General features: G+C 39.5%; 4 protein-coding genes across 6 annotated transcripts; 1 reads left to right on the top strand and 3 right to left on the bottom strand.

The window, feature by feature from the left end:
- LOC131314687 (uncharacterized) lies at positions 1 to 3,756 on the top strand. Of its 2 annotated transcripts, XM_058343507.1 has the most exons (5): positions 1 to 605; positions 781 to 915; positions 1,280 to 1,531; positions 2,401 to 3,075; positions 3,185 to 3,756. In XM_058343507.1, exons 2-5 carry the CDS (start codon positions 819 to 821, stop codon positions 3,226 to 3,228), a joined length of 1,068 nt encoding a protein of 355 aa, XP_058199490.1. In that variant the 5' UTR covers positions 1 to 605; positions 781 to 818; the 3' UTR covers positions 3,229 to 3,756. The 2 variants fall into 2 exon arrangements, with proteins under 2 accessions (XP_058199490.1, XP_058199489.1); XM_058343506.1 differs by lacking the exon at positions 1 to 605 and having other exon boundaries at positions 627 to 915; positions 3,185 to 3,755.
- A 1,567-nt stretch (positions 3,757 to 5,323) lies between these two features.
- Positions 5,324 to 8,925, bottom strand: LOC131314684 (ribulose bisphosphate carboxylase/oxygenase activase, chloroplastic-like). The gene is made up of 7 exons (XM_058343502.1): positions 8,614 to 8,925; positions 7,740 to 8,041; positions 7,553 to 7,658; positions 7,346 to 7,431; positions 6,348 to 6,820; positions 5,707 to 5,988; positions 5,324 to 5,590 (listed from the first exon to the last, which is right to left on the bottom strand). Exons 1-7 carry the CDS (start codon positions 8,656 to 8,658, stop codon positions 5,481 to 5,483), a joined length of 1,404 nt encoding a protein of 467 aa, XP_058199485.1. The 5' UTR covers positions 8,659 to 8,925; the 3' UTR covers positions 5,324 to 5,480.
- Positions 8,926 to 9,776: 851 nt separating this feature from the next.
- On the bottom strand, positions 9,777 to 14,859 carry LOC131314682 (D-xylose-proton symporter-like 3, chloroplastic). The gene is made up of 14 exons (XM_058343499.1): positions 14,554 to 14,859; positions 14,369 to 14,457; positions 13,091 to 13,169; positions 12,929 to 12,988; positions 12,746 to 12,812; positions 12,530 to 12,654; positions 12,191 to 12,292; positions 11,699 to 12,076; positions 11,551 to 11,598; positions 11,098 to 11,160; positions 10,892 to 10,972; positions 10,702 to 10,800; positions 10,282 to 10,419; positions 9,777 to 10,197 (listed from the first exon to the last, which is right to left on the bottom strand). Exons 1-14 carry the CDS (start codon positions 14,770 to 14,772, stop codon positions 10,063 to 10,065), a joined length of 1,683 nt encoding a protein of 560 aa, XP_058199482.1. The 5' UTR covers positions 14,773 to 14,859; the 3' UTR covers positions 9,777 to 10,062.
- A 2,719-nt stretch (positions 14,860 to 17,578) lies between these two features.
- On the bottom strand, positions 17,579 to 24,775 carry LOC131314685 (transcription initiation factor IIA large subunit-like). 2 transcript variants are annotated; one of them, XM_058343503.1, is made up of 11 exons: positions 24,440 to 24,775; positions 24,101 to 24,268; positions 23,687 to 23,890; positions 23,442 to 23,499; positions 23,301 to 23,359; positions 21,971 to 22,087; positions 19,750 to 19,896; positions 18,921 to 18,984; positions 18,665 to 18,822; positions 18,303 to 18,386; positions 17,579 to 18,145 (listed from the first exon to the last, which is right to left on the bottom strand). In XM_058343503.1, the coding sequence occupies exons 1-11, from the start codon at positions 24,560 to 24,562 to the stop codon at positions 18,122 to 18,124; spliced, it is 1,206 nt and encodes a 401-aa protein (XP_058199486.1). In that variant the 5' UTR covers positions 24,563 to 24,775; the 3' UTR covers positions 17,579 to 18,121. The 2 variants fall into 2 exon arrangements, with proteins under 2 accessions (XP_058199486.1, XP_058199487.1); XM_058343504.1 differs by having other exon boundaries at positions 23,687 to 23,878; positions 24,440 to 24,755.
- Positions 24,776 to 25,236: the final 461 nt, after the last annotated feature.

Below are 25,236 nucleotides of genomic sequence, written 5' to 3'. Positions count from 1 at the left end.
GACGTTGAAAAGTGTCTTTTCTTTGGTAATATGTCGACTAGTTCATGAATATGTTACAGTTTAGCCTGTTTGGATACTTGTCTTGCCAGCACAACTAGTTGTAAGATCGAATATTGCACCTCAAAAATCAATCTTGACCATAAATGTGAAGTTTTCTGATGGAGCATAACAGGCCATATCTTTTAGGTTTGGGAAGTCATTGATTTCACCGTGTAGGATGCTTCGTTTTTCTATAAACGGATACCAAAATGTGTGGAAAATTGTGTTTGGAAGGATTTGCTGAGGGAAAGAGAAGGCAATGGAGAAGAGAAAAAAAAAATACTCACTAGTCCCTTTTCCTTTTCTTCTCTCTCCCCAAACCCCGCTATAACTCCAGTATCCAAAAATAGCCACAGGTTGATCCAAGCATAGGTTTCTTCTGTTATTTTTTCCTTCCTGTTTTCTCTTGTGTAGAATGATAAAGTTTAGCCTAAGAAATCTCCTTTTCGTGACAATTTAGCAGCACAGACTGAAAGCACATCTATGCCAAAGCAGAAGGCTATGGAAGTGGAAGACAGTTTCTGCAAGGCCCAGTCAAAACTGCTATATTTAGATTGGAAACATTCGTGGGTAACCAAGTACAATTTGATTCCACAAATTCTCCGCAACTAATGCATGAACATTGTTGCTTGCTCTTAAATTTCTCCCAATTTGACGATATAGATACCAGTGTAAGGAACACGTAAGGTATAGGGATCTGGGCACAAACTTAATAGTCATTGGAAAAAATTGTGTTAACAGGGCAGGAACTCAAAACTTGTTGCAGTAGATTCGCGGCAATGGCTCAACCAAATGGCTTGCGAAAGATCAACACTGCTGGGACACCTGCAACTCCGAGGGGTCGTGCCTCCCCAACTTTTGAACAGCTTCTCCATGGTGAATTCCTTATTATGAAGCACAAATACTCCAAAAAAATGTATACGTATTATATTCATACACATATAGGAGATGAGTATTGCACAATTAATGATGAATAGAGCTTGCCTTTTTCCACTCATTTGGATTAACAAGTATATTAGGCATAATAGAACTCTATGAATGTTTTACCCGTTAGTACTATAGAACCAGAAAATTTCACGAATTAGTGTCAAGAATGCAGATAGGTAGGCCCAATGAGAATGAAAGCAGTGCTGCTAAAACAGCAGCATTCTGGAGACTTTTGTGGGGAATAAAAATGGTCTGTTTTGCATTGATAGAGAAGGCATTGTCCATATTCTAACGTAGCACACTTTGATATCAGGTGATGCCTCGAGCTGGGCATCAAGTCCAACAACTACAGTTGGGAAGGACCACGAGCATGGAGAACATGATGACCACCATAACAAGAAATCGGTTCTCGCAAAAGTGAAGGAGACAGCTAAGAAGATGAAGAATAGTCTCAGCAAGAAGAAGCATGGGCATGAGGATACCGGTTCACCCTCAGTGGGAGTTACCTTGGAGGAGGAGGAGGAGGATGAACATGAGGAAGATTCAGAATATCTCGGAGCCCCAAGTAAAATCATCACAATCTTCACAATTATCTAATTTTCTATCCTTTTTCTTTGTAAAAAAAAATGTCTTTTTTGTTCGGCATATTTTATTTTCTAGTGGATCAGGGTTCTTATTTTCAGAGGCCCCTTGAACCGGTATCAGACCGTGTTAGTTACAGAAATCAATATTTTAGCCCTGAGCTGCAAAGGTTGAGTATCCTCAAGCTTGAATTTGGCAATCAAGATTCTTCCTTGTTAGGAAACAGAAAGTTGAATTTGAACTCATAAGCAGTAATGAAATCCTTAAACATCCCCTCCAAATTGGATAAGCATCTGTGGGGACTATACCAAAACATGCATTGAAAGTTCAAACTTCCCGGGGTGTTTGCGATAGCTATTGGAGGGGTATTTTTACATTTTGGCGCCTCCAAAAGCTGTGCTAGTGTATTTGCCATGACTTTCGTGCCAGCTTTTGAGCCTAAACCAGCTTTTAAATTAGCTTTAAAGTTGATTCTGAGAAACATCATCCACATTGGGTTGCTATTTGAGAATCATTTCTTTAGCATTCTTTTTCAGGAAATTGTTTTTGAAAACACAATACCCATCATTTTTTTGTTGTATTTGTTTTCACATGAAAATTGTTTTGGCGAATTTGGAAACATCTTTTTGGGGCTTTCTAAAAATGATAATTTTCAGAAAAATTCTGTCAAAATAAGTTTCAAAATATTCCAACCAAATTGGCTTTATAAAGAATGTTTTGAAAAACTATTTCTGAAACGAAAACTGGATAAAACAGCTTCTCCAAAATCTAAGTTCTTAGAAATAACAATTCTGATTTTTGCAAATATAAAGTTTTGACAAACACCTTCTTGTTTCATCTGTTCAATTCCAGTGTATGAATCAGAGATGGCACCGGAGCCCTACAAAGAGACAGCACGGCAGCACCCCAGAGCAATCCCCGTGGTTTCTGAGAATCGTGTTTTGCTAAGCAGTGTAAAAAACGAAGCTGAACAAGAAAAGGAAAGGCCTAACAAAACAATAACCGAAACTGTCTCCGACAAGCTTGGACCAGCATATGCTGCTGTATCGGACGCAACTCATGCAATTGCTTCAAAAATCGCAGGCCTGACTGTTGCAACAGACACTGGGGATGATTCTGCTGCTGTTAATGGAATGATAAAACTGGGAAAAGGTTCCGAAATGTGGGATAAAGGTGTTTCGGTGAAGGAGTACTTGATGAACAAGTTTGAGCCCGGGGAAGATGAGAGAGCACTTTCTCAGGCAATAACGGAGGCAATTAGTCCAAGGAGAGTTACTGGAGATGTGGGTGTGGTGGAGAAGGTGAAAGGAGCCGTGAATTCGTTGCTTCACAGTGATGATTCTTCCTCTTCCCAATCAGCAACCAGAGCTACACCTTTATCACCGCCTGTTCCTGTCTCTACTAATCTGCAACAGAAGAAAGAGGCTCCAACTTCGTTGCTTCGAAACGATGAGTCCTCCTTCCTTTCAGCAACCAGAGCTGCAAATTTGTCACCTCCCATCCCTGTTTCTACCAATCCCCACCAAGGTAAATATATTTCAATCTTAATGTTCATTTGTCGAGATTTGGCTATTGATCGATGAGGTGAATATGGAGAGTTGGAGACCATCATGATATATTCTGTTTAATTTTGCAGCTACTGAGGAAGAAAACCATGGAAGAATACTCCAAGCGAACTAAAGGTGGAAGCAGGAAGCCGTGGAAGAATACTCCAAGTGCAGAATTTTTGAGAGTTCAAATAAAGAAACAGGTCTGTGGATTTGGTGTAGTTAGTTAATTTCATGAAACAACTAATAAATTCAACCCAGTGATCTGCAATTACTACTTGTAATCCAAATTACTCTTGTGAGTTTTCCTTATCTTTTAGGATGTAAATTGAGTGTGGTTATCTGCAAATGAAGACTGGTAGAAACCGCGCAATGTCTAGGTGTGTCTACCAAGTTATCCCCAAGTGCATGCGTTGCTCAGAATATCAGAATCCTGTTGGAATTTCATGAACTCATACGACTCGTTTTGTCTGGCAATACCTTTCTTTAAAGGTCAAACTTCATTCAGGGCAGCCGATTATTTCTACTCTACAGTTTCTGGTTTGCCTTCGGCAGTCAAGTATGTAGAAACCTGTTTCAACTTCGAAGGAAAGCTGGTCTCCAGATTAGTTAGTCCAGTGGGATGGATACGCAGAAGAGAGGTGACAATTTGGGTCTAGTAATTTGGTTTCACCCAAATTCATCCATTTATAATTAGTCCAAATCTATCCATATTTAAATATAGATTCTAATTGGGCCAACTTAATAAACCCACTAATTATGGGTTTAGATGGGTTGGATATGGGTTCAATATGGGTTTAGTGGTACATTACACTAAACCACTACACGATTTACTACATTTTTTATGGAGCTCATTTTGGATTCCACAAAAAATACAGAAAAATATTCATAAATTTTAAAATAATATTTTAGGGGGTCCTGTAAAAAGTCAGCTCTAACGGGTATCGATAAGTATTATTTTTAGATTTGTAGAAGCGAAAATGATCAACTGAGCAGTTTCGAACATACGAACCTAGAAATAATAATATTTATCAATATCTATTAGAGTTGATTTTTTACAAGGCCTCATAAAATATTATTTCAAAATTTTTTGATATTTTTTGATATTTTTGTGAAATCCTGAATAGGCTCCACAAAAAATATAGTGGTTTAGCGTAGTGTATGTAACATCTCTCTTATTTTTAATCACTAATCTCTTTCTCTCTCCCTCTTCAATCCCGTTATTTTTAATCTGCTCCTATTATTTTTAATCACTGACCCCCCTCTCTCTCTCTCTCTCTTCCATCTTGGACCGTGTTTTGCTGGAGAGATTAAAATTCTACAAATTGGGAGATGGTGTTGTGTATTGGTGTGTAGTACCGTGTTGTGCATCTTCGAGTCGTCAGATCGTACATTCAACGGCTCAAATCTCATCTCGGCAATGAACAACTCTCGATCGTTAGTTGCCGATATGAGATCCGAGCCGTCGGATGCACAATCTGACGGCTTGGAGGTGCACAACACCCGAAGTCCAAATTCTACGCGGTGAGAAGGGAGAGAGGGTTTTACTCTAGACCGTCCAATACACTTTTGGAGTGCCTTATTTTTGTTTTTATTTAATTTTTTTTTTCATTTGTTAGATTTGCCTCAAACTTTTAGGATTTATAATCAAAAAGTATAATTTTTTTCATCAAAACTCATAGTTTTCTTAAAAAAGAAAAAAAAAAGTAAAAAGCTGTCTTTTTTAATTTCTTTTTTTCTTTTTTTTAAAAAATTATGAGTTTCAAACAAAAAATTTTACTTTTTCGATTACTCTCGCCGAGACGAATCAATAAGTCACAAAAGTTTTACGCAAAATTAAACTAACAAATGCGATTTTTTTTAATAGAGACAAAAAAAAAGTCACTCCTTACTTTTTAATCCAAACCACCCTAAACTATTTTGAAAATCAAAACAGACTTTTTTTTCCGACTCGATGCATGAAATAATATGGGACGTCAGCCAAATGCCATATAAATGCATGAAATAATATGGGACGTCAGCCAAATGCCATATAAAAGGTAGGAAACGGGTCGGGTCGGGTTTGGATATGAATTGACCCAACCCGTTTTAACCCATCTACTTTTGACTCATATTCAACCCATGACCCATTTCAATCTATCCAAACCCGCCCATTTGCCACATCTAATATGCAGTTATCAAGAAAGTAAACAAGAGAGTGAAAGTACTTCATCGCAAATCACCAGTTATGCGCGAAAGTAATATATATTTCCAACAAGATTTACACAGCAGCAGTCACGAAAACAAACGTATTAATGCTACCAATTCACTTCATTTTCGGAGTGCAATCTCCTCTCAGAGAGAACCAAAATACATAGAAAGTAGAGCAGGCCTACATTCATTCAATTAATAAACGCAGCTCCCATTGTCACTCCTAGCTGTAGGATCGTAATTTTCAGCGGATGGATCAGTGCAACCTTCGGGGACAGGAACATGAACTTGTTGAGCTCCTTGACCTACATTGACAATCAAAGAACTTTTCAAAACTTCTCCATCTGTAATTATTCATTAGCAAACGAGGGGGAAAGGTTAAAAATCTCCAAAGAAAACCTTCGGGATCAATGTGTCTAACCATAGAAAGTTCCTCTGGAGATGGCATCCTGATTTGCCTCTCCAAGAGCTGCCTCACTCATGTACTTGTCGGCCAATTGGACTCTCTTCACATTCTCCTGTTCTTGGACAAGCATGTTTCCATACTCGATAAGCTTTTCAAATGTCATTTTTGGCTGCTCAAAAGTGGGGGGTCCCTCTATTGAGTTCACAAGCTTCTTCCCAATCATATCAACTCCAATTCCTGATATCCACTTCCGGACTTCATCGTCGTAGACTCGAGCTCTAAGGGCACCAAAGAAATCTGCAGAATGGCAAAAAGAAATAAAATCAAAATCTATTTCTCATGTGTCTCCTTTCAAAATTCTCATACAATTCACCTAAGCCTAAATCATTTTATTGCAACAGATTCCTACAGTGTGCCTAAGAAATATCATTTGGATGATAATATTTGCAACCTCTTTCAACTTCATTCAACCTCTCTCAACTTGTTTCCTAGTATTCAAGAAAACAAGTACTAGCTTCTTGTCTCTAACTTTGTGCTTTTTGCATTCACATTTGTACTAGTTTTCAAATTTTAGCACTACCATACCCAAAAAATTTCGACAATCAAACAAATATATCACAAGTGAACTGTGTGTCATTTGAAATCAACATGCTTACCAATGGATTGACCAGGGAAGGTGTCAACAAGCTTGACCACATCCTCTGGGGCAATTTTGTCAGCTTTGAAGATACCGGTGCAAACACCAATGCGATCATCCCGAGTGGGGGCCCAGTAAAATTTCTCCATACGACCATCACGAATGAGGGGAGCATACAATGTGGAGAAGTCATTACCAGTGACTATGATTGGAACACGAGGATTCTCCTCCTTGTTGTACATACCAGGGAGCTGGACACAGGTGGGGTTGTCGGCTATGTTCATAAGGGTGGCATTAACCATCTGGTTGTTGACTGTGTACTGGGTAGTTCCACCCATCCTTCCAGCTCCTGCATCTAGATCGTTGATAAAGAGGCAGCACATTTTCCCCTTTCTTATGATATCGGCTGCTTCACGGTACCTTTGCCTGATCAGTTTTGCGGGTTCTCCTGCATTCCCACTTTCCAGCTCTCCAGCACTCATCATGATTGGGCTGAAATAGCATTATTACCAAGAAAACACTGCTTGTTTTATAGATGAACCACAGATTTGAAATGGGCAATGCTACATACACATGATACATGCAATAGAAAGATTACTGTGTGGCTCTAATTCACTATGTGTGCGGTGGGTTCTACACGTATTCAAATTTGGATTACATATTGCTTTTTGTGAGCAATTTTCTGTAAACCTGTCTCTTCTGATTCGAAATTCGGAGAACATTAGTATTATAGTACTGTTGTAAGTGTTGGGTTTGCGAAGCCTTATCCGTATTGAACCAAAAATCCTTGTGTCGGGTTATTACGGTAATTTAGTTGTTTGAAAAAGACTAGCTCTATTTAATAGGCCTGTGAAAAAGCTAGGTGCCAAATTGTAACTCTTCTTCCACATTCAAAAACATAATAAATTTCTGTGTCATGTTTTCTTTCTATTTCCTGTATGTGTGCTTAGTTTGTTGCCCAACAGTAAGCTGGATTTGAGTTCAAGCTTTCCCCATAAAAAGATTGTATGAACTCACTTGATACCCATCTTGGCGAAGACGAGTTCACACTGGAAAGATTTCCCCTGACCTTTGCCTCCCCAGATACCGAGAATGAGAGGTACCTGTCATAAAACTCACAAGGATTTTCTTCATTCTTCAGAAAAGGAAAAAAGAACTTCAAATCAAGGTCCAAGTTATAAGAGAAAAGTTCACTTGAAGGAAACAAATCTTAGTTTGTGTTACCTTGATATTAGGTAGGGTCATGAAGTTTTTAGAAATGTGAACCATAAGCTTGTCCATGAAAGCAGGAGCAATATAGAACCCATCCATATTGTTGTCAAAATTATACCTACAGAAGATCAAGTCTCCTATCATTATATAATTTGTACACAATCATGTTTGTCTCAGGAGAAATTCAAGAAAATCTTACTGGCGAAGTCCGGTACTGATGTATTCATAAGAGCTCATGATAGCATCATGGGTTCCTGCACCAGAAGGAGCTTGGAATAGAGAATCAACCATTCCCTTTCCTCTGGTGATGTCCTGCTGATCGTCCGAGATGTCATAGGCGAGTCCCTTCCATTTGTCCTTGTCTGTCTGTTTCTTCTCATCGATTTCAGACTTTTCAGCCTTCACTCTGAAGCTCTTGGATTGGTAAACCTTCTTGGATCTGCTACCCAGGAATGATGAGGTTGGGCCAGCAACACCAGAAGTGGATCGGTTCAAGCTCAACTGCATCCCATAAAGCAACCAAAGTTCAAACATATGGCAGAAGCTTTGATGTTTCTATACCCAGAGAAAAGAGTTCAAAAAAAAATAGAACAGATGAAACACCCATCAAATTCAAAGCCTTCAAATGTCAGGACCCATCTCCTTTCTGACTCAAACTCGTACCGAATTTGAGTTTGTCTATTAGAGTATTTCGAATGAAGCATTTTCTCACATTTTTACTTAATTTTAGTAACAATAAAACTAAGGGTTGGAGATGGTCTCAAGGCATCTGCAACTCACTTGATCCTGAATCAAGTTCAAAATTTTAGGGCATCTCCAACTTACTAGAATCCTTATTCTAACTCCACATTCAAAACCCATCTCCACTATGACTCAATTTTGCACGAAACTGGGTTTTATCCATAATTCAGATGTTATACGAATATGAAGATTCATTTATGGTGTTAAAAAACCCCACTCAACCAGAACCATGAGAAAGGTGAAAATTTAGATCAGTAAAGAAATGGAACAATGAATCAAAGTCATGCAAAGACTAACAAATATGAACGGTGGAATGGCGGGAAACAGAGTACCGGTGTTCGGTTCACAACTCCGACGGTGGAGATGGTTGAAGCCATGGCTGGCCTGCTCTGTAGGCTGTGATTCACCAAAAGAGAGAGAGTGAGAGAGAGGGAGGGGGGGAGAGAGATGAATGGGTGTTTTAGAAACTGGTGATGGCTGTGAGAGTGAGCTGGAGTAGAAAATAAGGTGGATTGGTTAATGAGCTAATGGCTGCCACACACTGGGGATAAACAACCGTTGGCCATGTACAGAAGAGGATATACTTACCTTCCCCACCGCATGGACTTGAGAATTGACTGTTGAGGTTAGGATTTGAGCTTCTTTCTTCACCACCAAAATGGATGTATATCTTTGTGTTAATACTCCAAGAAACTAAACTATCATCAATTTTTTGAGGCCTATAAGTCCTTGGAAAAAGTAGCCATAGAAAATAGAAAAATTGTGAAATAGAAGAAATGTGAAGTAAGAAGAAAATGATAGGCACACCACCTTTCAAGTGATTCTAGGCTTAGAGTGTGGCAGCTCTAGTTGCACCTTATTACTCGATCAATTAGTTGCTCAAATGCATATAATCTTGGGAAAATCTTCTTACTCCATTAGAGGTTGTGACATGAGGTGATATTTTCCTGTTAAAGTTGCAAGGAAAGGAAAAGAAAGAACGGGAATGTTTGACTTTCCTGCATTTTTTCTGTGTTCAAATACAAAGAAAGTTTTGGGATCTATATCTCTAACTTTCTCACTGAATTAATTAATTTTTCCTCAAAACTCATCTGGCAAAAAAAAAATACAAGATTTTCGGGGGATCTTGTTTTTTCACTAGTATACTATGTAATTAAACTATTAGTATTTTTTAACTCTCCTACAAATTTCTTTCATCAAATGAACACATGCAAGAGAATACTTCTCCTTTTTCTTTACTTCATTTCACTAAGAAAAATCTGAGAACAATTTTCCTGCACCAATTGCTTAACAAGTGAACGGAACACTAGTGTTGTACCTGGGTTCGAGTCATGAGAATTAAATTCTCCAACAAAATGTAGAACAAAATTGTCAAAATATTGGTACGAATGTAATGTAAGCTGTTATCAGAGTATGGCCTTCAATTACTGGATTTATCACTCAAAATCCAACACCCTTATCTCCACCACTCCCAAGAAACACTAAGGGGCAAAAATTGATACAAACGTTGTAGAATGTAGAAGATTTATATTACTCCTACTCAATTAGACTAAATCACGAACTTTTACGATTAATCCTGTTTAGCCATTCCATTTGATCATTGGACTACTGAAAGCTGCTTGTTATTAGGGAAAATGAAATTTCTTCCCTCATGCTATGAGAAAACTAGCAGTTAATGTACAAGAGATTGATGGGGTGTTGGTTACAGTAGTTGGCACCTCCCCAAACCACACTTAGAAAGTTCTGGGAAGTTTCACCAAAGTTGTTGCATTTTGGAGCTTTCACTTCAAGATTTTGGTCTCAATATCTTCCAAGCTCAATCCTTTAGTCTCTGGGACGACGAGTACAACGAACAAAAGTGATACCAAAGCAATTGCCCCGAAAAGAAGGAAAAGGTTTGCTCCGCCCAGCAACTCCTGCAGAATTTGAAAACGTTAGTTATGATGCCAGTGAAAAGCTTGCCTTTGAAGTGAATAGGATTTGCAGGAGGCAACCAATACCTTTAGCGGTGAGAAAGCAAATGTCACGATAGCATTTGAACCAAAGTTTGTAAGAACTGAAAGACTAATCCCTTTTCCTCTTGTGCGAAGTGGAAATATCTCTGATACCATTAGCCAACTGATCGGTCCAAATGATATCTGAAATAGAATTATATGAACAGAGAGATCACTATCCAGCCTTAACATTGACAACAGTCATTCTTTTTCTCTCTTTGAAAGGTTAACTTCGACATCGAAATATGGTTTTAGAAGATTGTCTGTCTTTCAATTTTATTAGTCCAAGACTTTTTCTTTGGAAGCTCGATGATATAAGTTACGCTTCCAGGGAAGTCCCAGGGAAGCATGACTCCCGAACATATTTTTGAAGATAAACCAGATTAAATGAATGGATAAAGGGTGAATCAACAAGATAATGTATACCTGGTAGCATCCAACATAAAGAAGTAAAGCAGCAACTGCAAGAAGAGGAAAGCCTCCCAGAAATTTGTAATAAGCTGAGAGGAGAAGTAATGAAAGGGCCTGTGGTATATAGAGACAAAGTGGACTTAAAGCTTCTCTTCACCAAATAACAAAATCGAAGTTATTTTTTGTGAGTAAACAATATGCATACAATTCCACTGACACCGCCAATAAGCAAGGGTCTTCTCCCAAGATCATCAACTTTTAGGACAGCTACACTTGTCATCACCAGCTGCATGAACATAAATCAGAAAAATTAATTACTCTTACAAAGTGCAGTATGGAACAAACGATGAACTCAAATCGTGCAACTGAAGAGTTTGAGAGCTGAACTTCAGAAAATAAAAGTAGGCGTACCTTAAACAGTCCTATCACAACTGAAACTCGAGTAGCATCGGCAGCAGCAGAGAACCCAGCACTCTTGAGAAACAATACAAAATAAAAATGAGACATGGTTAAGGTGTTATGAGGAATCCTGAAGAAGAAAAGGGGGCAATAATGTGAGAAAAGGACTTGTGCAGTTGGGCTAAATTGAAAAAAGCTTATGTCCAATGGCAAAAATCTCACTATGGAAAAGGAGAATACAATGAACAAGCTAAGTCCTGCATAACCTTTTGATATAAGGAAACTAAAATGAGGAATTGGGGAAAAAATCCCAAGAATGACCGACAGGTCATTAGGCCTAGCGGTTGGGGCTGATGCCGTGGATCCCAAATGGCATATAAATATAGTCCTGAATGAACTCGAGACACCACTCACAATGTTGGACAAATTGATGATGTGCACAAAAGAGTGGATCACTCAAAGTACCTGGAGGATTGGACCAGCATAGTATAGAACACTTGGCTGCCCAGTTATCTGTCAAATTCAATTGGTTGTGGTACAATCAGTTATCGTGAAAGGACACAAGAGGATAAATATAAAATTTAGGAAACAACTAGTTATCACAAAATAATACCTGTTGAAAAAGGACCAAACCTCCACCAATGATGAATGCTTTCAGACTTGGCCCCTGAAATATTTCCCAAATACTTCCTTCAGATTCTTCATCTGTATAAGCAGACTTGAGAGAGCCAAGGGTATCTTCAATTTGCCTCTCAGAAACTTTGTCACCGACGGGTCGACCCCTTAACCTGCTGTAGGCAGAGATGGCTTTCTCTTTGAGCTCCTGTAGAGACCCCTTACCTTGAACTGCCTGGAGGAGTAACCAGCGTGGAGATGGTGGCAGACTCCACATACCTAATCCCATTATCAGAGCTACTGGGGCACTAACCCCATACATGTAACGCCACCCTCCAACTACATCAATCTGAAAGCTACCCACGAAGTAACCCAACTACAAAATACCATTTCCAATTCATTCATGATAGAAAAATAAAATAAATAGATGGCTGAGAGACACTTGTTTTGGAAACCTACCAATGATAATAAAGGTCAATTAGAAACATACCAAAATCCCGAGAACGATGAAGAGTTCTTTCAGTGATATTAAAGTCCCACGAATCTGAGATGGGCAAGTCTCTGCAATATAAAGAGGAGCTCCATGCATTGCCTGTCAAGACAGATATGCTAAGATACCTCAATAGTCAATACTATTTTCTAGGCTGCATTTAGATCTTGGATGTGTGGAGGGAAAACAAAAGGAAAAGGAAAAGAGTGGGAAAAAAAAAAAAGCTTCAGAGATCCCTTTACTTTTCCTTTCTCAAATGAAACTCCATAAATATAGGATCAAAATTTAGCCGAAGTATCACTATACAGCTACTACGGAAAGAGTCCATTTTGAACTCACCAAACCAATACCAAGGCCATATACGAGCCGTCCTATTAATAGAACCCCAAGGCCTGGAGCAGAGGCAGTGACCAAACCCCCAAACGCATATAATAGAGCTGCTAGGATAAGTTCTCGCCTCCTCCCTTCACAAAATCAGCTACGAATAAGCGGAAAAAGAATCATGGACTTGTTTTGAACATCGCTTTGAATATATAAATATGTAGAGAGATGTACCAAGGAAATCAGCTATTGGGTAGACCAGAATGGAACCAAGAAGAGCTCCATAAAGGGAGCCGCTAACCTGTAAATAAAGCCAGGTATGAAAAGAAACTGACACTGGTCCATTGGCACGGCTTGATGGGGATAATTTACACAGTCCCCTACATACGGGATAGTACAGCAAGTAGGAAACCATACCACTAGACCAAGCTGAACGGCTGAAAGGTTGAACCAAGCTGTGCCACTAAGTTCAGGTGACTACAAGATCGCCAAAATCAGGAATTTAGATGTCTGAATACAAATTGGAATCAAAGAGAGCATTAGCACAGTTGTAAACTGTCCCATGTACAGTTACTGTACCAGCAGTGATAGTGTGGCACCAGAGGTTGCACCAATGTCATACCCAAATAATAAGCCTCCTAAGGCTGGAAAAAGAAACCTGAAATTTTATGATACAAGTTATTGAAAGAAATCAAGGAAATGACCTGTTCACTCTCTCTACAATGGACCTTATTCGATAACACGTACCCGATAAGAATATGAATAAATGTTTTAGTGGATAAACATCTTTTCTATGTAAACTATAAATGCTTTCCTACATTTGAAATCACAAATTAAAGAAGATCTTGATTCTTCAAGCAAGAAACTACCTCCAGAACTTGACTAAGCAGAATATTGAACTTTAACCTCCAAGTATGGTAGGAAAAACCTAAATACTTAGCAACATTGCTCCAACTCTCAATCATAAAGTTAGTATGATCACTAATTTCAGTACCTTATCAGAGGAATTAGCATATATACCAAAATGCTTTCCTACTTTTGAGAGGACAAATTAAAGTTCTTGATTCTTTGGAGAAGCATATGGTACATCTCCGGTATAACTTTGATCAGTATTTGCGCAACCTGCTGCGTAACTAAACACCAAAAATTTCAATAACCAACCAAAATAATTGTTAACATGTTTGTGTCACCGTACAGAGTCTATCCATACTGACCAGAATATTACTTTACAAACACTATAAAAGTCACAACAAACGAATCAAACAAATATGCAACAAATTGAACTATAAAAAATGCATAACGCATGAACCATCAAACTCATAACTTGACGATAAATATGCGTACTTTACTCTTCTATGGTACAGACCTATCATAGTTATACCAAAAAAAATATGTGACATTCACCAACCAACACGTAACATTGTTGGGTACAAACTATGTGTACCATAGCTTTCTCCTTCTTCAAGCAAGAAACCACTTCCACAACTTGATTAAACAGTATAATAGTAACAAATAACATATCAATCCCCTATTTTTGTAGGAGAACCCTAAAAGCTTTGCGAAATTGCCACCAATCATGTATTAATGAACTCTTACTCGTAAAATTTACGAATACACTAATTTGAGTACCCTTCCAACAAATTTAAAACAAAAAAAGAACCTACTATCAAAAAACGAAAGTCGAAAACATGCACAGGATTGAAGGAGAAACCCAAATGCTCGTTAAATTTGCCACCAACCCATGATCATAGAACTAATTCGAACACAAATTTGAGTACCCTTCAACCGAAATTCTAAGAAGAAAGTACCCGTCAACAAAAAGAATAAAAAGCTATTCCTGAAATCAATGGGGCGTACGGGATAATAACAGAAGGCCAAGAGAAGGCTTCTTGATATGTTGCGTCAGAACCAAGCGACTTTGCTTCTCCCCCAGCAGATGCTCGAACCTACCCAAAAAATGTCAAGTAATTCAACACAGTTGCTAATCCTCAGAAAACCCTCAAAAAAGCAACAGATCGTAGTTATTCAATTAGCATGGTTACCTTCGATATGGCGGTGCCACCGGAGAGAAAGTTCAGATTTTTAGACACGGGATGTCTAAATTGAGCAATGGAGGATGAGAAGAAAAGGAATTTGGAAGGTGGGTGTGAGCAGTTGATATAGGGGATAGAGAAACGGGTTTTCGATTTCTTGGGCTGAAGTAGTGGTGAGTGTGAGTGCTTTAGGTTGAGCAGAGTTGGAGCGGACACGCTGCAAGCCATTCTGGACGATCAGGGAGAGAGAGAGAGAGACGGTTGACAGTTGATGGTGATTCTGTATACACACAAACTTGTTCTTATCTATTGACCACTTGACCAATTTTATTGTTGGTGGTCTCCTCTTTCCGCTCACAATTGATGAGTACACCAAGTTCGGTAAAATACATAACTACTACTGCATAGTATTAAAAATAATTCAATTTAGGCCTTTTTTCACATAGCTATTTGATTTTAAAAAAAATTTGTCTTTATTAAAAAATTGTGTTTTTTGAGTTTTATCTTGGATGTTTTTAAAATATTTAGATTAAAATCATAATTTTTTATTATTTCGATTCCTCTCACCGAGACGAACTAATAATCCACAAAATTCTAACGCAAATTAACAAATGCAAAAAAAATTGATTAAAGACAAAACCTAAAATACTCAAAAAAAAAAGAAGTTAAGTGAAACAAGGTAACAGCTGTATTACTATACCAGAAAAATAAGAAATGTTACCCGCATCACCCAACTGTCCAGTCCAAGTCTGGCTGCATAAGCAATTAAAATTAAAGTGTGGTTTACGAAAGTTGAACTCTTTGGGTTTTTTTGGTAATATAAGATATTTCGGATGTCAAACGGGCTTGTAACCCAACGGCACTTCCTCATCTGTTCCACATAAAAGGTGATGGTTCGATGCCAGCAGCGCGAGGGCTTGGTGTGGGTTTGCTCCACCTATATGCCGCTTAGCGGTACCCCTCTTCTATTCCCATAAGGGTAGACTAGATAACTATGTGTGACAAAAAAAAAGGTATTCGGAGCCAACTTTCACGAGCTTCTACCTAATATCTACGGTTTCTCTCATAGTCGCTTCACATGTTTACGTGTGGGGAAGGAAGAAAATATAAATTCGTAGCCTCTCCCTCAATTATGACACTTTATTGGGTACTATATAAAGCAATAAAAACAATAGGTCAAGACAAGCACATAGGAGTATTTAGCAAAAATCCGTTTCCCGTAACTGACATTCAAAATTAATTAACCTTTTTCCCCTTACCCACACGAATTGGAGGATACAGTTGTACAATGATATCGTGTTGCGTACTTTCGAGCCGTCAGATCGTGCATTCGACGGTTCGAATTTCATCTCGACAATAAACGACTTTCAATTGTTAAGTGTTAAGATGAGATCTAAACCGTCGAATGCACGATTCGACGGCTAAAAAATGTGCAACACAATGCTGTATAACTCACTGCATAATACCAATTCGAAGACCTTCCCACCTTTGCCACTATAACCGACGCCCCTTATTTCCCGCTCCCCAAGAAGACAAAGTCCCATTTACCACCATCCATGCCTCACTCCTATCCTCTCGTACCACACGCACCCGCCCTTCCCTTTCTCTTTCTTTTATATCCATCCACCATAACATTGATCACCCCGAGAGAGAGAGAGAGAGAGAGGAGAGAGAGAGATCACAAAACATCTTTGTGGCTCAACAAATGGAGACAAGCAACAACGAGAACGTCAAAGCCGAATGCAAGGCAAAACCGTGGCTGGTCCAACCAGTACCCCAAACCAGGCTACAGAAACAGGCTCCGGCAGCTCTCCAGCTCGATCAGATGGTCGTCGACGGCGAAACCGAGAACCCTTATTATTGTGCTCGTTCCAACGAGGCTCCCTCGTGCTGCGCCATTCCCCTGCTGTCGCCGCTCGTTCTCTCCCCCATGCATTTGGGGGAGGGAGAAGAGGAGGAGCAGTTGGTAATCCCGAGCGCCCGAAGCAGCGGGAATGTCGTCGTGGACGATGAAACGACAATTACACCCCCGCAGTCTCCGGATTCGGATGCGTTCCCAGAGGCTTCGTCGCTGTTTTCTTTCTTCCAGGCGCAATGCACGCTTGTCAATCGCGTGCAGTGAGTCTCGGAATAAGCGTCCCTCCCTCCCTCTCTCTCTCTCTCTCTCTCATTTGTGTTTCCTTGATGTAATAGGGTTTTTGTTTGGCTGGTAGTTTAACGGAAAACCGACGGATGTTTCTCCTCCTCTATTTTCCTTCATTCTTCTTGCTGTCATATTTTCCTTCCGAGACTGCCCAGCTAAAGAGGCTGGTGGACCTTGTGGTGGTTGTTTTTTTTGACAGAGATCTGCTTTGCCATGGCATACATTGTCTCATTCCTTCCTTTGTTTTTTTTCTCCTTCCCTGATGGTAAGAACGCCAGATAACTCGGATGGGCGAGGTTTGAACATCTTCTGCTAATGTAAACGCAACTAATTGGTTTATCGCGAAAAATAAAGATGAACGAAAACAATAACAGAAACAAGATTTACATGGTTCGATACACGAGACTATGCCTACATTCAGGGGGGGAAAGGAAGGGAAGGCAAATCAACTATCGGACAGTAGGAGGATTCCGACCATGTACCATTGCCCTTTCAATTGTACCTTCAACAAAAACTCACTAAAGTAGTATGCGTATGAATCTTCTGTGGGAGAGGAGATTAGTCCGAGGTGTGCGTAAGTTGGCCCAAGACATTTTGCAAAAATATATGTATCTTCGCACCATGAGATCAGGATAGACTTAACCACCATCTAACGCAATTAAGAGCGAGTATGTGACTATACCCCGACCGCGTCTGGACACCCTAGATTTGCGTCCTAAGGGAAATTGTTGCAAGCTCAATATGCTTGCAGGCAATGGGTGTCTCGCCGGGTTCGCTGGGAGTCCCTCCTCCGTACAAGCCACATCTCACAATATTAACCTATTTCGCTCGATGAAAACGGGAGTGATTCCAAATCCACCACAAATAATGTTGACAAAATGCAATCCAACAGAACCCAACCATGAAAAATTTAATGAATTCAACAGACACGGTTACATCAACAAGGGGAAACCAGCGATGGCATGACAATCAAAGGCATCCTTTCTGTTTTAAGACATCCTATCTTCTCATTTTCAAGACATCTTATCTTCCTTTCTGTTTTACAACTCTTTAATCGATAACATAAAAGCACACTGAACTGGAGACCAACTGAACAGTGAACAGCCAACGAACCCGACAAAATATAACACGAATAAAAACCACTGATGCTGTTCGACATAAATTACTGGCCCCAAGTATAGAGTATAGGTATTAAAATTCCACCAGAGAAAAAAATTGGGGAAAAAATTCCAGCAGCCATCTACTTAGGGCAAAATAGATTGGCTTCGTTATCTACAGACACCAGCCGACCCATCATCCCCTCTCAAAAGCACCAAGAATCACAATTCTCCTCTTCCACTCAAGGAAAAATGCGAAAAGAACATCACAGAGCACACAGTGACATGTCTAGATTTGCTCTCGGACAGCAATTGTCAGGGGATCTCTGTAACACAATCAGAAATCAAACTCTCCATTTGCCTGAAAATAGTCGCAGCACAGAAATCAGAACTTTGAAGTAAAGGATAAAGTAAGACCCAAGGGCATGAAGGAAGATAAGCAATCATTTAGTTATTCAAAAGGCTAATGAATGAAGAGACAAGAATAACAAGAACTGGCAGACTGGTTCCAAACACACCTTATTAAAGAGAGTGTCATCGTTGTTTATGTGCATAATGCCATCTTTCAAAGTGCATTTCCACCTGCTCTTGGTCCTCGTAACCTACACACCCAAACGTATTATGGCGTCATGTTTATGAGGGTTGATGTTGTCAATTACAGGCATAAATGACAAATATGACGTACGAACAATCATTACAGGGATTAAGAATGGACCACATAACTCATAAATCTGCTAGTGTTGAATCTAACTGACTAGTAGTTTGTAATTTCTCTCTCGTACTGGGAGATATGCCTCTCGTTTTCTCTCTATTTTATTTGTCCTTTTATTTAAGTCATGGAATACACAAAGAAGAAAAAGAAGAAGACTGAAGCACATACCTTATCAAACTGAGCCAAAACTAAATGTTGTGTGTTCAGCTCTTCTCCCTGGTCCAGATCATCCAACTCATCATCGTCATCATCTTCATTCAAGGGCTCGTCATCGTCGTCATCTCCAACATCATTCTTCATGACAAAAGCAGGAGTACCTGCTTGATCTAAAAGATGCAGAATTGCAGATAATAATTAGCTCCAACATCAAAGGGAAAATATTAATTGGACAAACTATTTAGGTCAAATTAGGTTACAAGTTTACCGTTTGGTGCCGGTGTGTTCACTATATTGTAGTCTTCATTGACAACTCCTTGATAATTGTATATCTAGAGAACATCAAGAAAGAGTCTCAGTTCACAAAAGGAACAGCTGGAGGCTCCGTCAGTTGTTTCATTTTATGAGTTCCATAAAGAGAAATTGTTATACCATATAAAGGATTTGTGTGAATCTTTGAAAATAGCAGGTACGCTGCATGTCAAGGTTTGAAGTACATGCACAATACTAAATGCAACAGACGGGATGAAATAGAACATGAGTTACCGAAACTCTCAAGCTTAGGAAAACACTCACATTGAATCAAAATGTCAACGCACCATTGCACTGCGTTCTGACACAGCCAGTAACCACCACCCAGATTACAATATTCTATGCACTCAAATTTCAATTCTCAGTCAAAGTATTGTAACTTTATGGATAAGTTCAGCGTATTAAACTGACTAAAATTGGTGTCACAAATACCAGAAACATAGAACCAAAGGTTAGGTCTGTCTCCGATCTTCCCCAGCTCATACCCCCAATGATTGGGGATTACATGTGTGGAGCTTTATCAAAGGTGAAACATATACTCCTACTCGTGTTTACTTTGGTTTTGTAAAAGGGGCAACAACCCAACGCATTCTTTCTTGCATCTTGTAACCAGTCAGGGCAGGCTCAGTCTAACCATGCTTTGGGGCACTGTCACGGGATTGTACGGGATCATATTAGTCTAACATCTTTTGGAGCACACACAAGTCACACACCAACCAAACTATGCAAACTTTTGCATTTCTTTGAGCTATTAATGGGTGAACCGAATGGAAGCAACAGCTCACATTAGGTGTAGAAAGCGCATCATCATAAGGATCAGGAATTGGCCCATCCGACTGAGGAATCCTTGAAGACAACCTCGCCCCCTGAGTGATCACCACCCGATTCGCGGCAGTGATAATATTGCTCTCAGTATTGGCCCCTTGATTTACCTGATTTGACCATAATCAGATTAGAAATTACATTAAAAGTGCTAACAGCACATGATAAAATCAGTTCATATGGTTGATCATCAAGGGATCTTTTTCTAAAATTAGACCTTAAGCCCAGAAAACATTAAAAGTACACCCATCTTCCCCATTAATGGGTCTCAATACTAGATCATTCAACTTTGGTGCTAGAAGATTGAATAGAAGGAATCACATAGGGGGTCACCTAATAATGGATGAGAGAGAGACCCACCAAACATGGATGATCCATGCTGGCCATATTAATCAAGTTGGATGCAACAATAGAATGAACGAAAATATGGTACTCATTACCTAATTTCACTTGTGGAAAACTTCAGGATATCCAAGTGTGTCTGTTCTTACAGTCGGGGCCACCAAGATTGATTATGATTTTGCGTTAAATATGACTAAAAAATCTGCTAACTGCAGCTCAAGCACAAATCGGTAATTCATGTTCGTTTAGCAATATGAAATACTTCCTCCATCCCTTATAGTTAGTCCTCCTGTCCCATTTGGGGTGTCCCATAATTAGTCAAAGCATAAAAAGTTTTAACTTTTCAAAAATTATCCCTAATGAGTCATGAATGATTGTGTAAATATCAAAAAATGGGAACTGAGGTATTGTCGGGAAATGCTTTAAAAATGAAATTGAGTGTGTTAATTGCATGTCCTCTCAAAAACTTAGAACCCCCAAAAATACTACCATTGCAAGATGGAGTCTTAATAATCCCCTTTGCAATTAGAGCGTGTTCGGACTAAATTAATTTTTGTCAAGACAGTCGGTATTATTTAACTGTTAGATACCTCTTTTTTGAGCTTTTTTGTCATAATTTTTACATCACATTGTTCGTCTCAATGTGGAGAATCGGAAAAGCATAAAATATAGACCAAAGTTGAAAAAGTTTGCATAAGACGACGCTAAAAACAATAAAAGACTGTATTTTTCGTCTTTTTCAAACTTTTTCCATCTTTAGCGACCTTTTTACACCTTTGGTCCTCTCGTCAAGAGGAACGGTTGATCCAAAAAAAATTGAACTGAATTCAATAAAAATTAAGAGAAACAACCAAAGACTAGATCAAAAAGATCCCAAAAAAATTTACTGCTTCACATATCCCGTTGCCCGTTCCACTATGCAAGTACTATTTTGCCCCTTCCAAGGACTATTTTGTCCTTGGGGATCCAATATTAATTCTCTCGTGCCCAACGGCTACCGATTGACGACCTTGTAGTTATAACAGCTCACAATATCCTTGAGCATCAGTATCAATGGTATGTTTTCAATACATGCGGTCATAGTCTAACAAGCTTCCTATTCAGTCAACTCTATAAATAAGTAGTAACTAGATTACTAGAATATAGTAGACAATCCTTGTGCCATCAATAAATGATGTGCCACGCAACTAGGATGCGCATGCACTTAACACCCCATCTTGATTTGTGTGTGTGTGTGTGTGTATATCTAACTACTAAAAGTATATCGTCCAATTCATTAGTCCATGCCCCTCTCCACTTACAATATCCCCTGTCAATAACCTTGCATCTCAAAGATAGCTGCAGCATCTTGTGTGACTCAAATTTTATCTCCACACTCGATATTGCTTGATGTTGAGTGCATAGGTCACTAGTCAAGATACAAACTTCTCAGCCAGGTAAGGCTACTCAATGTACTTTCTGAGTGTTTGAATTGCTCCTATCTCTGTTTTTTTGCTCATTATACAGGTTCTCGCTTCTATCTGTTGGAGATTTTGTTGTGCTTGATCGAGCAGTAAGATTGACCCTTACAGAAACTACCCACTTAAACTTCTAGAAAACCTTGAGCTAGATTGGCAAGGCATCAAAAAGAGCTAGTCGCAACATGTTTTGAATATGGCAAGAGGTTTACTTGTTAGCAATCACTGAGTTAGTTGCTAAAAGATGTCTGTTCAGACTCTGTTGAAAGAAAGCTGTCTTTATAGTTTATAATCAGGCAAGGAAGTACTCATAATGCAAGCATCAAAGAGATGAACAAGAAAAAGTATCACTTGAAATATACACACGGAAGCTAAGGAGCTCCACCTGAAAATGATCTGACCAAGCATCTCCAGCTCCATCTCGCTGCGGTATGTATCCACCATTCTGGTGTCGCGAAGCAAACTCATCACGTTTCCGCTTGCCAGCAGACATGAAGAAGTCCTAGATAATTCTCCAACATTAAGACCGGCATAAAATACAAAGTGGTTGCAATAATGAGTTCATGGTGAGAGAATATGTAGCAGACCGTGACCCCCCGCCCCCCTTTTCATTTTTTCCAGCTTCTTCAAGGAAAAAAGCAAAAACCAAATGTGAGGAAAACATGCCCTGTATTTCTTTTGTCATTATTGGAAACCCAAGATCCAATTTCCAGACATCCCATAACCAATAAATGACATCTTCTAGAAATCTCCAAGATAAAGAAGAGGTGCACGACTTTGCTTTCCTTTTATCCTTCTCTTGCATACAGGGTGAGGAAGCATTCCCTTTATGTCGAATTTCAACTATATTTTGAATTAAAAAGCGGAAGAAGAGAGTAAAATATTAGATTGTAAACAACTAATCTCTTATAAAAGGTTGAGCCATTAGAGAGAGGGGCAACTTTAAACTATTCTCCGGCCGTGTCCTAATTGCAATTCATCTCAGACATATCCCGTCTCTACATAATCATGTGGTCATGCCCTCTGATACAGCATTAATGAGTGGAGAAGTCCTGCCTTCCGTACTTCGATGAATCGCTCCCATCTAATTATTTGGTTATTGTGGAAGTCTTCCTCTGGTCCTGCCTTCAATATTGTACTCAGATATTATCCTTCCCCCTTATTTACTTGCCTTCTGTAATATGTCATAGACATTAAATGTGACATTTTGCATTTTCTGTACTTTTAGGTACATATTCAATCTTTTGCTTTATAAGGGGACTGCACAGCCCAAGAAACATAGCTCACAACTCGTAACAACTCTTTTCGCTCTAGAGTTATTGGAATTTATCACTCTCTTATCTGTCAGGGTTTGTGCCCAAGGGACAACTTCTTTTGGTGGTACATCAGCATAGCACCTTTCTTCCTCTCACGATAAGTGTACTAAGCCTTACTGATTACGTTTATCGTGTTTGCCTTTACAATTGTACGATTGAAATGATTTTGCCCCTTTGTACTTCGTTTTGGCCCGGAGAGGGGTTTACGTGTGTGATTGTAACAGTTCCAAGTGTTAGCCAAAAAAGAGAAATTACAACAGATGCTGTTTTGGAGTGTTTTGGTAAAAAAATTAGTAATGTGAGAAAAAGGCCACAAACTTTTGAGGGGGGATAAGTCCCCAAACCATAAACCCAATCATGATTTCACAAATCACAATACCAGAAATAGATAACAATCACCTGCATCATTGGTTGTTGAGATGTTCCCCTGTCCAAGTCTTCCCGCCCTTCCACATAAGCTACAAAAAGATGAAAGCAATTAGTGCACAAACATTAACATCGACACTAAGAAATTGGGCACAAAATTACCAAAATACCAACCAACATTAACATCAACACTTAGAGGAGTCCTTTGGTTCATCCAAGCAGAGGGCGGTTGCTGCACAATGCAAGAAACTATAATCCAGCCCAATAATTATGCCCACAAGTACAACTCATACTTGCTACTTAAGCCACAATCAGAACGAAAGAGTACCATCAGTACTAACAAGTAGTAACAACTAATGTGGGTATAATCATTACTGAACAAAAAACTTCCACTACTGACAAATATTACTGAGAATTACCATGTATGGGCTAGGCATCCCATCTTTCGTCTCAGATACACCTCCAGAATCATGTACTGAAGAATAGTCATTGGGAGTGCCATCGGCAGGAAAATTATACATTGAGTTGTCTGCAGTACCCGGTAGAGGTGTTTGGGCAGTTCCGGGTAGAGGTGTTTGGGCTGTTCCGGGTAACGGAGTTTGAAAAGGAGTCTGCAATGGCGTCTGCAAGTAATATCCCAAAGTAAAAGTTAAGCGCGAAATTACACAAACAAACTAAGTTCATACAAGTAAATACTCGGTGAGCAAGTAGGCTTCCGAAGCATATAATGATACAATCAAGCGAAACAGCTTTCTTATCCTAGTAAGATGACTCAGATTAGCTAAACCAAGAATAGAACCAATTTCACAACAAACCCCGTCATCGAAACTTACTGGGGGAAAGAGCATATCGGCTGTGGGAGTTTCGTACTCGGTCCCTTCATACGGCATATTAAGATCATGAACCGGCGCGACAGAGCCTCCTGGAGTCTGCTTCGTTGTTGAGGACCTCTCGATCGGACCCAATACAGCACCAGCTTCTACCATTTTGGACACCCATTTCTATTTACACCAACAAATCAACAAATCAGAAACCCTAAAACTTATCAGATCAAAACGACCACGCAATTTAGCAAAAATTACCAAATGAACCCGAAATTCATCTTACTCACATCCAAATGAAACCCTATTGGAAGTACATGAAAGCAACTATGAAGGAGATGTAAAAATTACTCTTTGAAGCATTTCGAGGACAGTCTCGTCGGGCCCATCACTGAGTGCGAACTCGTCTCGGACCTTGTTGATGACGTCTTCGATGACGTGGAGGTAGACGGCGCTCGTTATCGAACTGGCCATGTCCCCGATTGGCCGAAGCTCAGTCTCTCTTGGGCGTAAATCCAGGGGAGGGGCGAAGAGTTGAGTGATTCTGGGGTTGGGGCGGGCGTCGGGTTGTGGAGTTAGGGGTAGCTAGAGAGAGAGAGGAGCGAGAAAGAGAGGAGGACGGCGGAGGGAGGGTGGACAGAGAGAGAGAGAGAGAGAGGGTGGGGCGAGTTCTGAGTTGGATTTAAGAGTGGAATATAAATAGGTTTGCATCCGATCTCATTAGTGGGCCACGTGTCAATATCTGACGCCCCCTGCTTCTTGACTGTTTTTTAATGCTTTAATGCTCATTTCGTTGGATCCGTCTATGTCCGATCTGTTCACCATCTCAAATGGATCAGGGATTGGAGAATTCTTTTGGCATTGGGGTGGATGCGAAGATTGTTTAAAAATAAACAAGAATCGAATAAAATTCAAGAATAAGCCTGTCCGTGTCTGATTCTCTTTGAATCATTTCCCCCCAATAAGCCTGTCCGTGTCTGATTCTCTTTGAATCATTTCCCCCCTCGATCCGCCCCCAATCCCTTGATATATTTACATTACACTTATACTCCCTTCGTCCCATAATATTTGTCCGGTCCGCAAAACGAGGACTATAAAATAATGTATTTCTTTCAAGAAAAAATTCAAATTTTGGTCATAAGTTAAAA

The sequence above is a fragment of the Rhododendron vialii genome, chromosome 13a (assembly GCF_030253575.1).
Source record: "Rhododendron vialii isolate Sample 1 chromosome 13a, ASM3025357v1".
Classification (NCBI taxonomy): Eukaryota; Viridiplantae; Streptophyta; class Magnoliopsida; order Ericales; family Ericaceae; genus Rhododendron; species Rhododendron vialii.
The sequence above is the reverse complement of the archived record's forward strand: the minus strand, read 5'-3'. Positions and strand labels throughout refer to the sequence as shown.

Bases quoted from the DNA above. Each gene is read 5' to 3' on its own strand.
- LOC131314687 (XM_058343507.1), top strand. From the start codon at position 819: ATGGCTCAACCAAATGGCTTGCGAAAGATCAACACTGCTGGGACACCT. The intron at 916-1,279 runs GTGAATTCCTTA...CTTTGATATCAG, and splicing joins TTTTGAACAGCTTCTCCATG to GTGATGCCTCGAGCTGGGCA. The intron at 1,532-2,400 runs GTAAAATCATCA...GTTCAATTCCAG, and splicing joins AGAATATCTCGGAGCCCCAA to TGTATGAATCAGAGATGGCA.
- LOC131314684 (XM_058343502.1), bottom strand. From the start codon at position 8,658: ATGGCTTCAACCATCTCCACCGTCGGAGTTGTGAACCGAACACCG. The intron at 7,659-7,739 runs GTAAGATTTTCT...GATCTTCTGTAG, and splicing joins ATCAGTACCGGACTTCGCCA to GTATAATTTTGACAACAATA. The intron at 5,591-5,706 runs GTTAGACACATT...TTGTCAATGTAG, and splicing joins CTCCAGAGGAACTTTCTATG to GTCAAGGAGCTCAACAAGTT.
- LOC131314682 (XM_058343499.1), bottom strand. From the start codon at position 14,772: ATGGCTTGCAGCGTGTCCGCTCCAACTCTGCTCAACCTAAAGCACTCA. The intron at 12,813-12,928 runs GTATGGTTTCCT...CTTTATTTACAG, and splicing joins CCGTTCAGCTTGGTCTAGTG to GTTAGCGGCTCCCTTTATGG. The intron at 11,599-11,698 runs GTATTATTTTGT...TGAATTTGACAG, and splicing joins GTTTGGTCCTTTTTCAACAG to ATAACTGGGCAGCCAAGTGT.
- LOC131314685 (XM_058343503.1), bottom strand. From the start codon at position 24,562: ATGGCCAGTTCGATAACGAGCGCCGTCTACCTCCACGTCATCGAAGAC. The intron at 24,269-24,439 runs GTAATTTTTACA...TGGTGTAAATAG, and splicing joins TCCTCGAAATGCTTCAAAGA to AAATGGGTGTCCAAAATGGT. The intron at 18,387-18,664 runs GTATGTGCTTCA...TTGGGTGTGTAG, and splicing joins TTTTGGCTCAGTTTGATAAG to GTTACGAGGACCAAGAGCAG.